The sequence below is a fragment of the Candoia aspera genome, chromosome 6 (assembly GCF_035149785.1).
Source record: "Candoia aspera isolate rCanAsp1 chromosome 6, rCanAsp1.hap2, whole genome shotgun sequence".
NCBI classification, from domain to species: domain Eukaryota; kingdom Metazoa; phylum Chordata; class Lepidosauria; order Squamata; family Boidae; genus Candoia; species Candoia aspera.
Genome location: NC_086158.1, coordinates 94617025 through 94633935, shown reverse-complemented (window position 1 = coordinate 94633935; position 16911 = coordinate 94617025). Strand labels below are relative to the sequence as shown.

The 16911-nt window shown below is 40.4% G+C and overlaps 1 protein-coding gene across 4 annotated transcripts in view; it reads right to left on the bottom strand.

Moving 5' to 3' along the window:
* Positions 1 to 1473: 1473 nt before the first annotated feature.
* Positions 1474 to 16911, bottom strand: part of CSGALNACT2 (chondroitin sulfate N-acetylgalactosaminyltransferase 2) — a 41493-nt gene continuing 26055 nt past the window's right edge. For 2 of the 4 annotated variants that reach the window (XM_063307706.1, XM_063307707.1), the window contains 6 exons: positions 13374 to 13590; positions 10391 to 10492; positions 8447 to 8625; positions 6299 to 6393; positions 5082 to 5163; positions 1474 to 2938 (listed from right to left, as the gene is read on the bottom strand). In XM_063307706.1, the coding sequence (XP_063163776.1) occupies positions 2646 to 2938; positions 5082 to 5163; positions 6299 to 6393; positions 8447 to 8625; positions 10391 to 10492; positions 13374 to 13590 (968 nt within the window). In that variant the 3' untranslated portion in view covers positions 1474 to 2645. The other 2 variants (XM_063307710.1, XM_063307711.1) reach the window with 2 other exon arrangements.

The following is a 16911-nucleotide window of genomic DNA, read 5'->3' as shown; positions in this document are numbered from 1 at the left end:
TAATTTTTCTTCTTCCACAATCCATTAATTGTCTAAGAGCTCATAACAGAGGTATCAGCTCCAGGTTGCAGAACTCTAGATGACCACTAGATGGTAACAAAGAAATGCATAAAAAGCTGCACTCCATGTTACCATTTACAGATCTGATTTTTGCAGCTGCAAGCTAGTAGCCTTCCTTCTCAAGTCCTATTAATCTACAATTGGTTACGGTGCTTTGGATCTGAAGGGGAAAAGATGTTTCAGAGCACAAAGCAACAGTCCTTTCTGCAACTTCTTAAAGCAGCTGTATCTTTTCCCTGGATCCTCTGAATCCAGCATGATTCCAGGAAGATACTTTTGGTTTTGATTTTAAAAGGCCTCAATTTTTGAAGAAGCCTCATTCCCGTACTTCTTTGCTCCCCCAAAAGGGGCAGCCACTGCAACTAGGTAGGGAAGAGACTGACTTAGGAAATGGATTTGTGAGTGCAGGGTGCATCTGCTTGTTACAACACCAGGCAGATGCAGACTCATTAATAAGGTTTTTTTAAAACCATTTTTGGGAAAGGTCTGATTTAATCTCTGTGGTTGCTCTTAGAATATCAGAGAACCTGTCCTAACAGTGAGACACATGCTGAGACGAGTAGTACTCTAATGTTTATTACTGCTACATAAACAGAATCCTAACAAACTGAAGAAGCGTGGGAAAAACCCAGACATATAAACCCCAAAGGCTAAGGCGGGCCTGATCTGTGTCTCTATGAATGGTTGCTTAATTCCTCAGTACTATGCATGCACTTTACAGCCTGGATGGGAGCCCCCTGCTCGCCATCCTTACTCATGACAGAACCTTACCTAACACACCAGTCTTCAACTCCTGACTCCTTCATTAGTATTCTAAGAATATGTTAATTTCTGGGGCAGCAAGATGATCCCTCCCTAGTACACATTTCATTCTGTTCTCCCAATAACCTCAGGAAAGCAAGAGGCTGTCGAAAAAACACCCGTTTAAGAGAATTTCAACTGACAGTCTAGGAGGAGAGCCTTTTCTGTCATTGCCCCCGCCCTGTGGAGCATCTTGCCCCCTGAGGTGGGGTGGGCCCCCACTCTTCTGCCAACTAGCTTGGGGGTCCAAGAGTGGTAGGCAGCCCTGGGGGTGAATGGAGGCTTGAGGACACGCTCTCTGCCCCCCCCTTTTTTTTTAGCTTCTCACTTTTAACTTTGTGTATTTTCATAATGGTTTTTATGACCTTTTATTTGTAAGCCACCCAGAGTCACTTATACAATGAGATGGGTGGTGCATATATTTGATTAATGTAAACAAAAATTACCAGGCTGAGGGTAAACTCTGAGCTTACTGCCCACCACTTTGTTAAGGTGGCTAATTCTCAAAACCGCACCCACAAGCTCAAACAGTTTGGGAGCCTCTGATGCAGCTGTTCATTGTTCTTTCTCTCTCCTCCCAGGTTGAGCTCAGAGTAAGAAACCAGTCAGATATTAAAAGAGATGAATATTCAATTTATTTATAAAGACAAGACAACAGCAAGCCCATTACATTCTCTCCATGTCAGATAAGTTATATTTGTTCTCCACAGTGTTATATAAAAGCAAACTATGTGTTAAAAAGGGATCGGTTCAAATAGTATACAGTTACTCAGACCCCAAAAAGAAACATACCAAAAAGATCCCCTCTTTTCATGATCCAGGAATTTGTTGGAGTTCTACCATCTCTTTCACAAATCTTTTTTGAAATGGATAGATGGTTGGGGAGAATGGGGACCAAAAGCATTAATTCCACTTTTCTGCCACCACCGTTCATTTCAACTGAACCTGAGTAGGAGGCATTGTGTGCCCAATGCTAAAGGAATATAAAGAGGAGACAGTGATCTGTTAGCATAGTTAGCAAGGTGACTGCTGTCTAATCGGGGCCACTTTCTGATGCTCTCCCCCCTCAGTCAAGTGACAAAACACTTCCACTTTCATCTGAAGAACAAAGAGCACCAGAATCAAACTATTCAAACAGCTCTTTCTATGTCCCGAAACATGCCAAAGAAAAAAGGGGGAAAAATGGCCAGTAGCTAAAATAAGCAAACAGCATATAAGCTCAGCTCATGTACAATCTGAACAAATACAGCATGGCAACTCTTCAATGGTCCATTTTAGAAACTTTAAATATAGATTTTAGCAACTTGATTTATGTTCCTGATGGTTCGTAAGGCAAACTCAGTGGTTCTAGCTGCACAATATACCAGTCAGCACAATCTCAACACACTTTTGCCTCTTCCCATAGAATGGATACACACCATGTCTGTTCTAAAAAAGAATGAAATGAACGATGCAGAACCACCACAGAAAATGGAGAGGTGTGATCCTCGCAGATTGGAGAACCAAAACTTTTAAAGGTGGAAAATGGAACAGACTCTGTCTTAGCTTCTCCCCACCCCACACACACCGTCTGACTTGTAGAAGCAACAGGAGACACCCTTTTGTGCAAGTGCCTATTCTGGTGTGGTCCTTGGTGACAGCTGGTCAGAGGAAGAGACCTTTCAACTCATCTTCTATGAGAGAGAGAGAGGAGAGGCACTGCATGTTTCTAAGCTCAGTTAGTTAAGGCTTCAGAACCAAACCTGGTTCATAGCAGCTACAGATTCATTGCACCGAGGATCGTTCTAGCCTATGGCTTCACTATTAGTCCTGTAAGCTTGCTTACGCAGATGTGCCTCAATCTCCTCCCGGAAAACAAGCATTCCAAGGTGTGAGTGAGAGGCCTCATTCATGGCTTTAGACTGGATGCACATGCGGTACTGCTCCGGAGTCAATTCATCCGCACAGTGCTTCTCATGCCAAAGGTGGAAGAGACCAGGAACCGGGGTCCTGACCACCATTAGGTTGCTGTGCAGGTACTTCCGATAGAGGTGAACATCTTCTCCGCCCCACCCTTTGACTTCCAGATCAAAGCCTCCTGTGAGAAATCAGAGACATATCAAAAAACCTTTGAAGGACATAGAAACCAAAGCCAGAATTAAGGTGGAAGAGCATGGATCGTTCATTAGAATTCTCCAGCAATACCCTGATACGTACAAGCCCACCATGAAGCTTCTAGCAAGACAATTACATTTAGCCATTTAGTTCTACATCTTTAGTAACTGTCTTGATAAAAAAGGAGGGAAACAAAGATTGAAAGCTCTCTTCTGAATTCAGTTGGACTCAATGCTTATTCAACTGGAACCGGTATTTATAATTCTACAGAATAACATCCTATAGAATGTATTAAGTAATATATTATATGCTAGTTTACGGCAGATACATCAGTAAGGCACTTATTCCTCTCATTGAAACAAGGTTTTTAGATTTTGCTTTATGATCTCTTTACCTGCAATTGCTAAATCCTGTACCCAAGAAGAAAAAGGGGGGAAATCTGTATTGTGTCATTTTGAAAGAGCAAGCATGTATGAACATTACAGTGTTCACTTGGAAATTACCTTACAAATGTGGTGAATTTTTGTCGGTTTCCAACTGCACTTATTTTGCTCAAACGCACTGCAATTTATATGTAGATTCAGAATCTGAATAATCTCTTCTGTTCCCGCTGGCTGTTAGAGCAAACAGTAACTAAACTGATCCCATGTGCTATAATTTTCACAACAAAGAACCATAGGATCATGATAAAAGAGCAATTCCTTTAAAGGGGATCAAAGATTGTCAAAAATCTTCCTTAACAAAAAGCTGGAAAATCAACATGGGTTACTTAACACTCTTCAAGCATGGCTCCAGAGAAACTTGGTTAACCTAATTTGGGCTCTGAAGCTAAGCAAGATTAGGCCTGGTTAGGATTTGGAGGGAAGACTCCTAGGGAATCCTAGAAAGCTGAAAAACCAGGCCAGTACTTCTATAATATTCCCAAGAAAGCTGTGTCTACTGAGTCACCAGATGCTTGACCTATTTCACTGGGAAATCCTTTGGAGTTGGGTCAATTTCGAATTTTGAGAGAATGCAGCAGTCACGTTCACAAAACAACTATTCTGAGGGGAGTTGCCTATCTGTAAAGTGATGTCACGGTGATCATTGACAATTACAAAATACCCATCCACCAGAAGGTAAGCTAGATCCAACCCCCTTCTTGGATGCTCTCAGTCACTGGAGGAACCCAATGCCATTCCAAGTAAACCCAATGCTAGGAGCTGATACTTGGCAGTATTTATCAAAATACCTTTTTAAAGGCCAGTTGGGGCCAAGAACCCTGATGGATATCATGGAGGCATCTGCAATCTATCGGGGCTCTCAGACTTCACATTGCTGGTCCTGCTTTACAAAGTAACTCAAGATGGAGAGGAAGGACAAGTCAACTTCATCCGTTCCATTAACAAAAGGGGGTGGCTGTGACCTCAAGACAGCAGAGGACAACACACCGTGGACAACTCACTTTTCTTTCTCTCGTGCATTGGCCCTTAGAACATCCTCTCTGTTCCAAAGTCCACTCTGATTCAGTTTCCCTGCTTCCAATCTTTTTCCTCTTTTTATGAGTAACCTAGAACTACTGCACTACTTTGAAAAACACCAAGCCAATATTTGGGTGCACTGCGGCTTCCCCACAGGTAAGGAGCAGAAAGTCAACCCTTTACGGAAAGGTTTTGTAGCTTAAAATATCCATGGGCAAAATGATGTATTTTGTTCCTCAGTTAAAATAAAGTGGACAAAGAACACCGATGGACTGAAATAAAGCTCTTGCATTTTTTTAAATTAATACTGTGGAGTGACTAAAGTAATGTTACAGAATATGAAAAGTCTGTTGAGCCACATGGTGGCACTAATGTACAAAACAAACATCTGAGTTACTCATGGTAATTTTTGATTTTAAAAAATAAGTTATGTGAACATGGATGAATATTTCACAAAAGTCCAAAATCAGAATGATGCATCCAGGAAGCTCTGGCAGAAGACAGAATTAATGTACAGTCAATAAGTAACACACACAAACATTTTAGCTTAACTAACACAAGAGCCGTAAGCCATATATTTCAGCAGAAAATCCATTAGGTGCAGCGATAAAATAGAAAGCATTTGGCATTAATGAAAATCATAAGCTAGGAGTTTATACGTCTTACCAATGGTTAAGAAATCCGTTCGATACTGACACATCATCCCAAAGCCAAAATCCCTCCAGAAGCCTGAATCTTTTTTGTGGACCTATTATATAAAGAGATGCAGAGTTTAGCTCCTCCAGGAAAGAGCAAGATGAGACGGTCTGAACTGAATCAAACTCAGCATGAGCGATGGGGAGGAAGGGACACGAGAAGCTGTAGACCAGCGTTTCTCAACCTTGGCAACTTGGAGATGTGTGGGCTTCAACTCCCAGAAGTCCCCAGCCAGCCTTGCTGGGTGGGAAATTCTGGGAGTTGAAGTCCACACATCTTGAAGTCAGCAAGGTTGGGAAACACTGCTGTAGAGATTAACGACCAATAGAAGGGAGAGGTGTTCAGTAGTGGCTTATCGCATGAAGCTCTGTTTAGGTTTCAGGAAGAGATCCAAATGGTTCATCAAGACAGTTAATGAACTCACTGACTAAAGGGCTGGAGATTATCAGGTTCCAAGATTCTGTCCTTTACCCCTAATTCTTCTCCTTACTGAAATCTGTGTGACTCTTCCTTCCTTAATTGTGCCCTGCTTGTGGGCAAGGGCCTTTCATTAACATCCTGTTATTCAAAGCATGTTTCTATTGGTAATTGCATGTATTAGCCCACCTAAATCAAACCCATAACAAGAACCCAGAACACACATTGCTGAATCTTCTCTTAGTCATCCTCCAACTCCAATCAATCTGCTATTGACACAAGTTCCATTTCATTTTTGCTCTTACATAAACATCTTTTTCAGCAAAAAGGGGGAAAAGATCAGGAAAGAAGTGCTACTTTATGCCCATTGCAGAAAACGCTCCACCCCATCTACTACAGCTTTTTACATGGTTTTGTTCTATTCATCAGAGATCCCAAATATCACACTGAATCCAAACATATTTTTCCAAAAAGCAGCTGAGGGTGAGAAAACTCAGATTAATGGAAGCTTGCTAAATGCAGATCTGATAAACTGAGACCAAGTTTCAGCAAAGGCTTCTCACTTTTGTACATGCTATTTGTGGACACAGGATCCCTTTGTTCATGTTGTTCAATTCCTTGGGATAAATTCAATTAAGCACACGAAAGGACACATCCATTGGCAATGGGTGAAACTTCGTTTTTAAAAACGTTCCAGGAAACGCTGTACTGCACTGGCTGTTACTATGGAGAGTAAAGTTTTTAAGCTTCTTTGAACTCCAGTCTCTTACCAACTGCTGTTCCACTGGAGGTGGCCCATCTTGATTAGCATAGACAATGGCAGGATTATAAAGACTGAAAACCACAGGATAAAAAACTTTTTTGCCTACAGAAATGGGAGATATTTGTTACTCAATGTGAAAGATTGACAAAGAAAAGACAGCCACATGTCTCCTTTTTTAAAATTAATCATTAAACCATTTCCCGAACATTGCATGAAACAGTAATACGTAAAGACCTTAAGTTGTACAATAGCCAAAGAGGGACACTGCAGACAGGTCCTATGTGAAGAGTCCACTATGATCTTCAGGCATGGAAGAACATCATCAGGTAACTTGTGGATTAAGCCACCCTGATGTTCAAAAGCTGTCCTCAAAGACTTCGTGTATGAAGAAGTTTGTAAGCAATCCTTTCCAAAGAGGTCAAAAAGCTGATGATGCCCCATGTTATCTCTTCCTGCAAGGTCCTTCTGAAGGCTAAAATTTTGCCACCATAAAATGACTTGCATCTAATCATTTAACACAGATACTGAGAGTAGCAATCTAGGACTGAAGAGGTCCAGTTTGAAATGTCTAGCCTTTTTTTGTGGAACAACAGTCCCAGCTTAGCTGTGAAACTCAGTTTGACCCCGGTTCCATGATAGTTTTAGGAATAATAGGGTAGATATACAAATACTCTGCTCCATGAAAGATGGTAGAGCTGTGGGAAAGGTATGACAGAAACATTGGATCACATTTTCTTTCCAAAGGGAAATGTGTAATACCATAATAGCCCCTTAATATAAACATGTCCAGGTGTTCTGCGCACTTTTATACAAACAGCTTACTTGCAAGACTGCAAAATTACAAGGCAGGCAGCCAAATTCTGTTTGGCAGCTTGTGATATCCCAAAGAGGAGCAGAAAGGGTAGGAAGATAGAAATCAGTGGTTTATACTGCTTTTATATCATTTTATATTTAGTTTTGTTATTGTCATCTTAAGAAAAGCCATGAATCTCTGACACTGGTCTGTGATCATGTTTATTCATGCAATGTTCAGGATATAAAATGAGTAGGATCCTCAAAGGAAATCCTCTACAGTATATAAATATAATACATTAAATGTAAACCACTGTCTTAACCCCATCCCCAAGTAATTCAGACACAGTTTTTCTACATGTCTAGCTTGGACATGGGCAACAGTGTTAGAAGGACTAATTCAGCAGTTTGTGACAGATCACCTCACAAGACAGATGGCCCTACCAGGACAGAAGAGACCATGAGAGTGAAATGCCTCAAGAAAATTTACAAGGCAGGAGGGGATCCAAAGAAGTCCTCTCCGGTACAAAATTTCTGCATACTGGGAAAAGAGGAATCCCCTAAAATGAGTGAAGGGAAGATAGGATGGGGATAATTTTGCAATTAGTGGGACTTGCAGCCCCACTTTTTAGAAGCATCAGCTACAAAGGTAAGGCCAGTTTTTTGGGTTCACAGGTACATTTTGAGAGGATGGGAGGGGTACTTGCATCCAATTTACTTATTTACTTACTTACTAATGTGATTCACAACACACACCCCCAATGAACAACTGCAACTCTGGGCAGCTAACATAGGATTAAAAGAGCAAAATAATAGCTCCCAAGACTGAAAACAGAGGACACGGTCCAGCTGAAGCCAAACCACCATCATTCTCATAATCTCAAACCACTTCAAGGCAGGCTTGCATAATGCCCTGACTGAGGGATATGGGCATTACAGAGTGGCCTCTTGACCATTTACAAAATGGCTACCACTGTCAGTATGCTCATTCACAAAATAGCCATATTCTACAATGAAAACTGAGCAGGTTCCTCCCTGCTGCTCCATAACCCACTAAAACGCTTGGAGAGGTTTTAGTGCGATTGAAGCACCCCTCCTCAAAGCACGCACATGTGGAACTGTTTCACTTCCTCAGAGGCCACAAGGGACCTGAGTGTCCAGAGGAAATCTTGTAAATTAAGAGGATGCTAAAGGCTGTTGATTTGCAGCAGATTACCTTTCTATTATTATCCTTATTTTATTATGTGGCTAAGAAGCCTGGCAGGTAGGTGCCAAGGGAGTCAGGCATTATCAAAAGGATGCCAACAGGGACCATATTGTCCTACCCCTTCTCTGCTCTCTTCAGGATGGAATATAAACCTACCTGGCTCAGTGTTCAGGCGGCAGCTATTCAAGAATTCAGCTGTGAAATAAATATCCACATCACAGAAGAACATCAGGACTTCCCCTTTTTCCCAGGCTCTGGCACCCACATCCAGTCCTTGACCACGATTGAATTCCTCATTCAAAGAAACCAGAGTGTAATTATGGAAGTCAGCCTCTCTAACAAAGAGGAGTAAGGGGGAAAAAATCAAGAGTTGGGGACGTTTCAAATTCTTCAATTTCCTGAAGACCAGTTATTCAGCCAAGCTCCATTTCACACGTATAGACATTGTTACTGCAGAGAAACTCCATGTTGGGTTCCGTATGGAGCAAGGATTACTACATGCCACACTACAGTGTTCTTCATGGATACAATGCACCTCTAGAATTTCCTATTTAGATGCTCCAAGTCCTTCTTCACAAGCAGAGATTTCCATGTAACTTGCTTAACACTCAGTGGCATTCACAGGTGTCTGTCAAAAGCTGCAAGACGGCGAGCACAGCGTTGCAACTTGTATGCACAGGTACATGTACATGCAACTTGTATGTACATGTCACACACATACAAAAGGGGTGGGGCTTTGCTTGCAACACTGTGCCTGCCATCATGCAGATTCTGACTTCCCTGCAGATACCCTGGTCTCACGTATTATATTATGAAAAGGCAACAACCATTTGGAATCATTTATTTTCATGAGAAGCTATGAAAATATGCTCATTATTAAACTTACATGTAAGCTTACTTACTTACCTGTGAGTAATCAGGGAAGCTAATGCTGTTTCCCCCAAGTCTATTCAGATAGACAACTTTTCTACACAGAACCACTGGCAGATAACAAATTCGTCCCCTGTTCAAATACTTAATTGGCAGAACTGAGAATAACAACCAGTCAAACATACTTGTAAATGGAAGAGAACTTTGCCATAATGAGCACGCATAACATGGTACCTTTGAACCAACTTGTGTAGTGCTCATAGAGCCAACACGCAACAGATTCTAAAGACAGCAAACCAAGAATGGTGGAAAATTAACATATACACAGACATTTTTCAATGTAATGCCCACAAGGACCAGATATTGTAAGTCATCCATTGGTGTTATACTCTCGTTTACATCCCTTTCTATGTACTCTAGTCCAAAATAATGTTGGATATCCCAGATTATGGTTTACCTGCTGCTCATTGTTCCATGAAAGACTTTGAGAAACAGGATTTCTTGAACTACCTAATCACCCTCCATCACTGATAAGAGTTTCACTTGTGGGTAGAAACAAAATTATTATTTGAGGAAGCATAAAATGATGGCTGATGGCTAGGTAGAGTTGATGCTTTATGCTTTTGTTGGGATTGGGTTCTTTGAGATGTCTGCTGTGTCCATGAAGCCATGAGATCAAGCTCAGTTTATCTTTATCTTTACCTGTGTTTAACGAAAATTATGTTTAGTCTTCTGCAATGACATGGAATGGTTTTTCTGTGGTTTGCTGCCTTCAGTTCTGTTCTACAAAGCCTTTATGGATCCACCAGGATTCATGCTGACAAGATGCATTACTCAAAGAAAGCACATTGAACTCCCTCTATGTGCAGAAGGACCTCAATCAAGAGCGCAGGCAGAACTGATCTCCCCTGAGGGGTTTTACTCTGGTATCAAGAGATCTGTGTGTGCCCTTTGCAAAAGCCAATTAGCCAATAAAGCAATGCATCTGGTTTAGAAACTGGGACTATGTTGTCTTCTATCAGAGAAGCAAATAGCCCTCTTTCAAAGATCCAGACAGCCCTAGTATTTTCAAAATAAACATGTAAGTAACTTTCTCCCTACAATGAAGCTAAACCATATAACAAATCTTTTCCTGACCTCAAAAGAACTTCATTACCACTTTGATACAAACCGCTTTGCATTTTTTGTTTGCTTCATATAATAATGACTGCGTTACTTCTTGAAACTCACCTAGCAACTGATTCTAAGATGCTTTTGACTTCAGAAAGCCCCTCATGTCCAAAATAGACCACAGTAAGATGAATCCGCTTGTCTTGATTAATGCACACGTCCCTGGAGGCAGAAAAGAAGAGTTTGTAGTGAGTTGGTAATCTGCATATCTCCTGCACTGGCCACAGGTCTCAGAGTCAGAAGTCTCTTACTAATCTTATCTCACTAGGGCTGACTGAAAACCATCCGAACTACCAATTTTGGCTTCGTTATGGATGGACTTACATAAAACAGCTAGATTTCTTAAAAGGGTGGGGATGGCCATAATTGTGTCCACTCTTCAATGAAAGGTCTTCCTGACAATTATTGGCCAATTAATTTATTAAGTATCATTAGTCAATGATATCAAAGCAACGTATCTTGGAAACTTCAAGATCAGATGGAGTGAGAAAAATATTCTTGCAGCAGAGCAGGGATTTTGGCTGAGTAATTTGGGGGAGAACGATAGAGCAAAATCAAGTTCTACCTTATGCTCTGCATTAAATTCTTAGCAGGCATTCTGTGGCATCCCTCAATGATGGGAAAAACATAAACACATGATTGTCAGCTCCTTACCCTTATCTACAAAATGTAGGATAGGAAGGTTTCTCTTAGGATAAAGTATAATGCAGCAAGTCAGCTCCTGGATTTGTTTTTTTACCAGAAGGAGAGTTGAACAAGGCTGTATTATTGCCCCATTATTATTTAATTTTTACATACATTTCATGGTCACTAATTTATCACAATCAGAATGTCATTCACTGAATATTGCATGCAGATGTACAATAGTGCTATTATATCTAGAAGATACAGAAAATTTACTACTATCACTGGCAGGAAAATAGAGGAGATTATGAACATACCTTTCTTCTACAACATACAGCATCTATAGATCAGTGTTTTTCCAATGTGGCAACTTTAGGATGTGTGGACTTCGATTCCCCGAATTCCCATGCTGGCTGGTGAGTTCTGGGAGTTGGAGTCCACCCATCCTAAAGTTGCCACATTGGAAAAACACTGATCTATAGCTAAACTCCAACAAAAGACAAGGCGTGGTGTTTTCAAAAAGACTCAGAACCTGAATTGCATAAATGGACAGATTTGAGCAGGGACTTATTTAGGGATGAACTTCCAATCAACTGGGAAAGAGAAGATTCATTCTGTATGTGTAGCCTGTAACAGCCATGTATTCTTTTTTCCATTCAAGGGGAATGTGGTATATTCCAGCTGAGTGGAATTAGGATTAATTTATTTTTATTTATTTCACACTGCTTACTTAGCATACTCTGGATGGGTTAAGAAGTAAGACCTCTCTGCCTTAGACTTTTCAGTCCAAGTAGTGGAGGAAAGTGTTCCAAGTGGTGTATTACATCCCACACCACACTCTGCTTAGGCTTAAAAAGGCTGAACAAAGGCCTGGATGAGGATAGTTCAGTTCAGATAGTACAGTCAAACTTGAATTCTGACCTCAAAGCCTGGCCCTACTAACATTGGTAGATCTTTCCTCACTCTTGAGAAACAAGATCAGAAGGCTGCAGTGAGGGATCTTTCATTGCTAGGCATGGGATCTGACCATGCAAGATTGATGCTGGAGCAGAGATTCACAACTATTAACACACAGGACAGAATCTCTGCAAGCAGCAGTCAGGAGCTGGTTATAAAACCCCCAAGCAACCAATGCCTTAAACAACTCATCCTCCTGAAATGCCTTGTAGTCACCCTTGCACATTTTAACATTCTTGCTTCAGCTACCCTTGAGAGAAGCTGTAAGACTATTCTGCTTAATGAAGATGCCACCCCTGGGCTGATGATCCATGTTCTCTTGCACTGCCAAATTTTGCAGAATACAAGGCATTTCAGCTGCTCCGAAGGATTTCTATGTAAGTTATTTACTTGCAGATACAGATTTGAAATCAAAAAGCAAGTAGCAAAAGACAGCTTGGTATTATAAGAAACCCACAGGATTGTTCCATGGAGGAGCATGACGTCTTAGTCAGAGAATAATTATTGGCTTTTATGTTATTATGAAACGTCAAGTAGTTGACACTGGCTGAAGCAACTTACTGACAGATTAACCAGCTCATATTTTTAGTAACAGCTTAGTGGTTGTTTTAGCATCTCAATAATTTAGCATTTTAGTATTTTCAATATTCTTTCTACAAGTTAATTTACTCTGTGTTAGTATTTCATAGTTGAAAAACAAATAGGCTTTCAAGTGTTTGAGGGTTGTTTTTCTTCAGCACTGTAGTATTTGTATTTATATTCTACTTTTGTTCCTTTTATCTCAAGCTATGTCATTTGTTCAATCTTTTTCCTTTGATTTTCCTCTGAAACCTGCAGCTTTCTATGAAACTGTATACAAGATCTAATCCATTATCATACTAAATGACAGTATCCAGTCTCTGTTGATGGAGTAGACCAAGGTTTCTCAACCAGGGTTCCGTGGCACCCTAGGGTTCTGCGAGAGGTCACTAGGGGTTCCCTGGGAAATCATGATTTTTTAAAAAACTTATTTCAAATTTGGGCAACTTCCGGTTAAAGAGGTAACTTTCATTCTTTATTTTCAGTTTAAGAACACTGTGAATGCATATATACAGGTCTACACATGAAACAAATATGATTTTGTAACTTCTAGCCTATATTTGAGCCTGAACATGCAGGGGTTCCCCGAGGCCTGAAAAATATTTCAAGGGTTCCTCCAGTGTCAGAAGGTTGAGGAAGGCTGGAGTAGACTAACAAAGGGTTTCTCAACAAAGTGTTTTTGCATTCAGAATTACCAAATAGGAAAACACAATTTGTGCTGCCTACTGATACTCATGTCTTGCATTTCATTCCCCAAACCCATCACGATACTGCTACTCTGCTTTCTATAATTAAAGGCCTAAATATCTGAAATTGAAATGGCTGGACTTTTTTTTCCCGTGCTTTTTCTTCCCCTCTATGGATAGGTTTGAGATGTACTCACCTGAAATTTTGCATGAATTGTGCAAACACTTCTGTCCTTCCTGCGAGGGGAACAATGATATTTATTACTGACCGGGAGATATCAACAGTCTCTGTCTTCACTTTCATGAGAGGACCAAATGGACGAAACAGTGTAACATGTCTGTATTCCATTTCGTCTGCTTTCTTGTAGAATAATTCATACTGGGACCCTTTGTCTCTCTCCGTGCGGTAATAACCTTAGGAAGAATTCAAACGAATTGATTCAGGCATAGGTTTTACAGGCAGGGGCAAAAGTCTGGGAACTGGTAAACGTATCTTGGTGCATACAATGCAGCGTGCTAAGTCCTAAGGAAGTTTGCTTTTGGCTCAGCACTATGCATGAATCCACTCAATAACAAACCAACCATGGTTTAAACATTCACAGTTTAGCATGACATATCAACCCAGGCATTCATACATTAAACCTGGAATACATAAAGACTTAGATTAGAATCCAGCCAGGTACATATTTTAAAAACTGTCTCAAAACACCAGGAAATGAAACTGGAACCAAAGGCAGGTAGCAGAAGAAATACATCATCCATACATACAGGAGTCCATCTGTTTCAAGGACTTTACCAAATTGGGTAAAGTTCCGTGTCAAATCTTGCTGCAAGCCAGAAGTAGGTGGGATCTGTCTCTACAGAGCAGCTTACTAGACATTCTTGCAGCATGAATATTAACGGAAGGATTTCTCCTGTCCTCAAAATGTTACCTAAGTCACCTACTGTAAATTCTGGTGTGCAGAAATACAGCATGGGAAGGAAGATTCAAAATGATACGATCTGGCACATTTTTTCATTAGGTCATTTTATTGATAATTTTTAGAGAAGCAGAGATGGCAACTTGTCTCAAATTGCAAATTAATTCTTACAACCAAAAGCAACATTTCTACAAATAAGTTTATAAAATTCTATAGACACCACTGCATCATCTAGATTAGCAAACAATTTTTAAAAAGTTAGCAGGTCATGTATGGTCTAACTGGAATGTTGGTTTCTGGTATCTGTTTGGGGGGGGGGGGGACTGCAATTGCCATAATTTAACTCAGTGTTTTTCAACCTTGGCAACTTTAAGATGGGTGTACTTCAATTCCCAGAATTCCCCAGCCAGCATGGGGAATTCTGGGAGTTGAAGTACACCCATCTTAAAGTTGCCAAGGTTGAAAAACACTGAGTTAAGTGATGCTTGTGGCATGGAATTCATTCAGTGAGAAGAGGGAGAAAGCAACAGCCATTTGCCTTTAGGGGGAACACATAAAAAAATAGGGGCTTGTTAAAAAATAACTGATTTCATGTTATTGCACAACAAAACATGACTTACAATCAATTTCACCATACATACAGAGGCTTATTCTTTAGGTAACTAGTATTTCTTCAATGTAATCTGCAAGGCACTGCGAATTCAGGCACTAACGAAGGTTATGTTGTGTAATCATTAGCAACAAACTGTCACAGCCCATTACACAAGCCTGTACTTCCTCCAAACACCATCTACTTAAACATTATAGAAATCAAATAAATTTCCTGTAAACCAGGCTCAAAAAATATTCAATGCAGGAAGTACATAATACTCTTTCAATGGCCCTGAGGATGACATGGCAGATCTGACAGAGACCTTTGCTGACACGTTGCACATGCAGTTGAAGCTGAGCCTTTAGAGTTAAATATTTTTCTAAATGAAGTAATTGTAATGAATGCCTATTCTAAAACACTCTCAGACTCATGAGCAGGAATGCAAAGATATCTGATTTATTAAAGAATAGTATGCAGGATCACAAAGAAAGCTGAGAATGATAAAAGCGCGCCAAATGCAAACTAAAAACCCTCGGTACAAACGAGTTCCCTCCCCCCGTAGAATCTGCCCAAGCTCACAATCCCAGGTGCTCCTAACGGCTTCTGATGGTCTGCGGGAAAAGTCCTTGAGCAGAGAACATAACCCAAACACATTCCATTGAAATGAACATAGATACAGAGCTTGGTACAAGGTCTCACAGCAGCTCCCTCCCAAACAGAAACGCGCATCAGCGCCATGGCATGTGAAACGTTACGATGTACAGTGCACATTGAAACAGTGAACATGACAATAATAAAATGGATTGGCGGTGGGGAGGGTAATGCATTGGGAGGAGTTGCATACAACTTAGGACAGATGTTTCCAAACAATCACCTCCAGATTTTTGCCTCTTGCTTTTTATATATATCAAGAAGATATCTGGGAAAAATAAGCCAGCCATGAGTATGGAGCCAAAGGTCATTGAGGAATCCATCCCAACTCTGTCATTTTAATCTAGCTTTTGACAGATCAGATGGACTACCCATTGAGGCTTCACATCATCTCATGTCCACCACCAGGTTCTCCTTAGAGTCGGCTATAGCCTTCTTTGGCTGAACAGGACGAAGATGTTGTTTCTGCTCTCAGTACAGTTGGCAGGCTAACCTTCTTGACCCAAATCCAAAAACCTTATGGATACAGCAAATTTTTAAAAAGGAAATAATGGGTTTTTTGAAAAAAACAGTTTTTTCCCTTTTCACCTTATAGTCTTGCCTTATGACCATGAGAAGAACACTGTAGTTGCTAATTAATAATCATTTCTAGATAACGATTCAACTATTTCTGGTGGCATTGGCAAAATCAAACCAAATCACTAAACAAGCTAAAGTGTGTTCTGTTACAGCTCTGTGATATGCATATTTTCTGATATAACAGTGGAGTTTGTATGTTCTTCCACAATGGATGTTTAGACTACATACTACTTACTGGGAAAACCCATTCAAACCATACCAATCCGATTCTTTCTTACATAGTATAACGTGTACAGAAATACACAGATGATTCAGTTTTCAGATTGTTTTTTTCCTCTTGAATACATCAAGATCAGTTCACCAAATCCACAAACATACCTACATAAAGCCATAAACAATTTGTACAGAGGAAGAAAACTGTATGTGTTTAGAAATATACAGTTCTGTTTCCCTCTTGAATTTGCAGGTTTAACAGCTGTAATATTTGTCCAAGGCTAGCTGTCCAATATTATCTTTTAGCTTATAGGCAAGTGAAATGGATAAAGCAACAAATGCAATAAACAGAACAGCTGTTTTAGACCACTCATTTATAATAAATTTCAAGGATATATTGGTTTCCATTTGATGGGTAGGTCTATCTATGGAGGAGGAGGAGGAGGAGGAGCCTATGGCTGAAGTCAGAGCTGATGGTAGCCTTTATCACAGCTCTCTCTGTGTATGTCTGTGTTGAAGACATCACAGAAATTGACATGTTGAGGAGGGAAGTTGAACAGCAGTACCCCTGAAAAAGGCCAGCTTCTCACTAGCATACTTGGCCCAGGGAGCCTGATGGATACCAATACATTTGCAGGCTGTGTGTACATGGGCAAAATCTTAGATAGTCTCTTAAGTGCAAGGAAACACCATATAGATTTTAGATCCACAGGCTGCAGGATAGCTGGCCAAGTTTGTAGAAAAATATGATAGGAGACGTTGAGCTGGGGAGGGCATGGA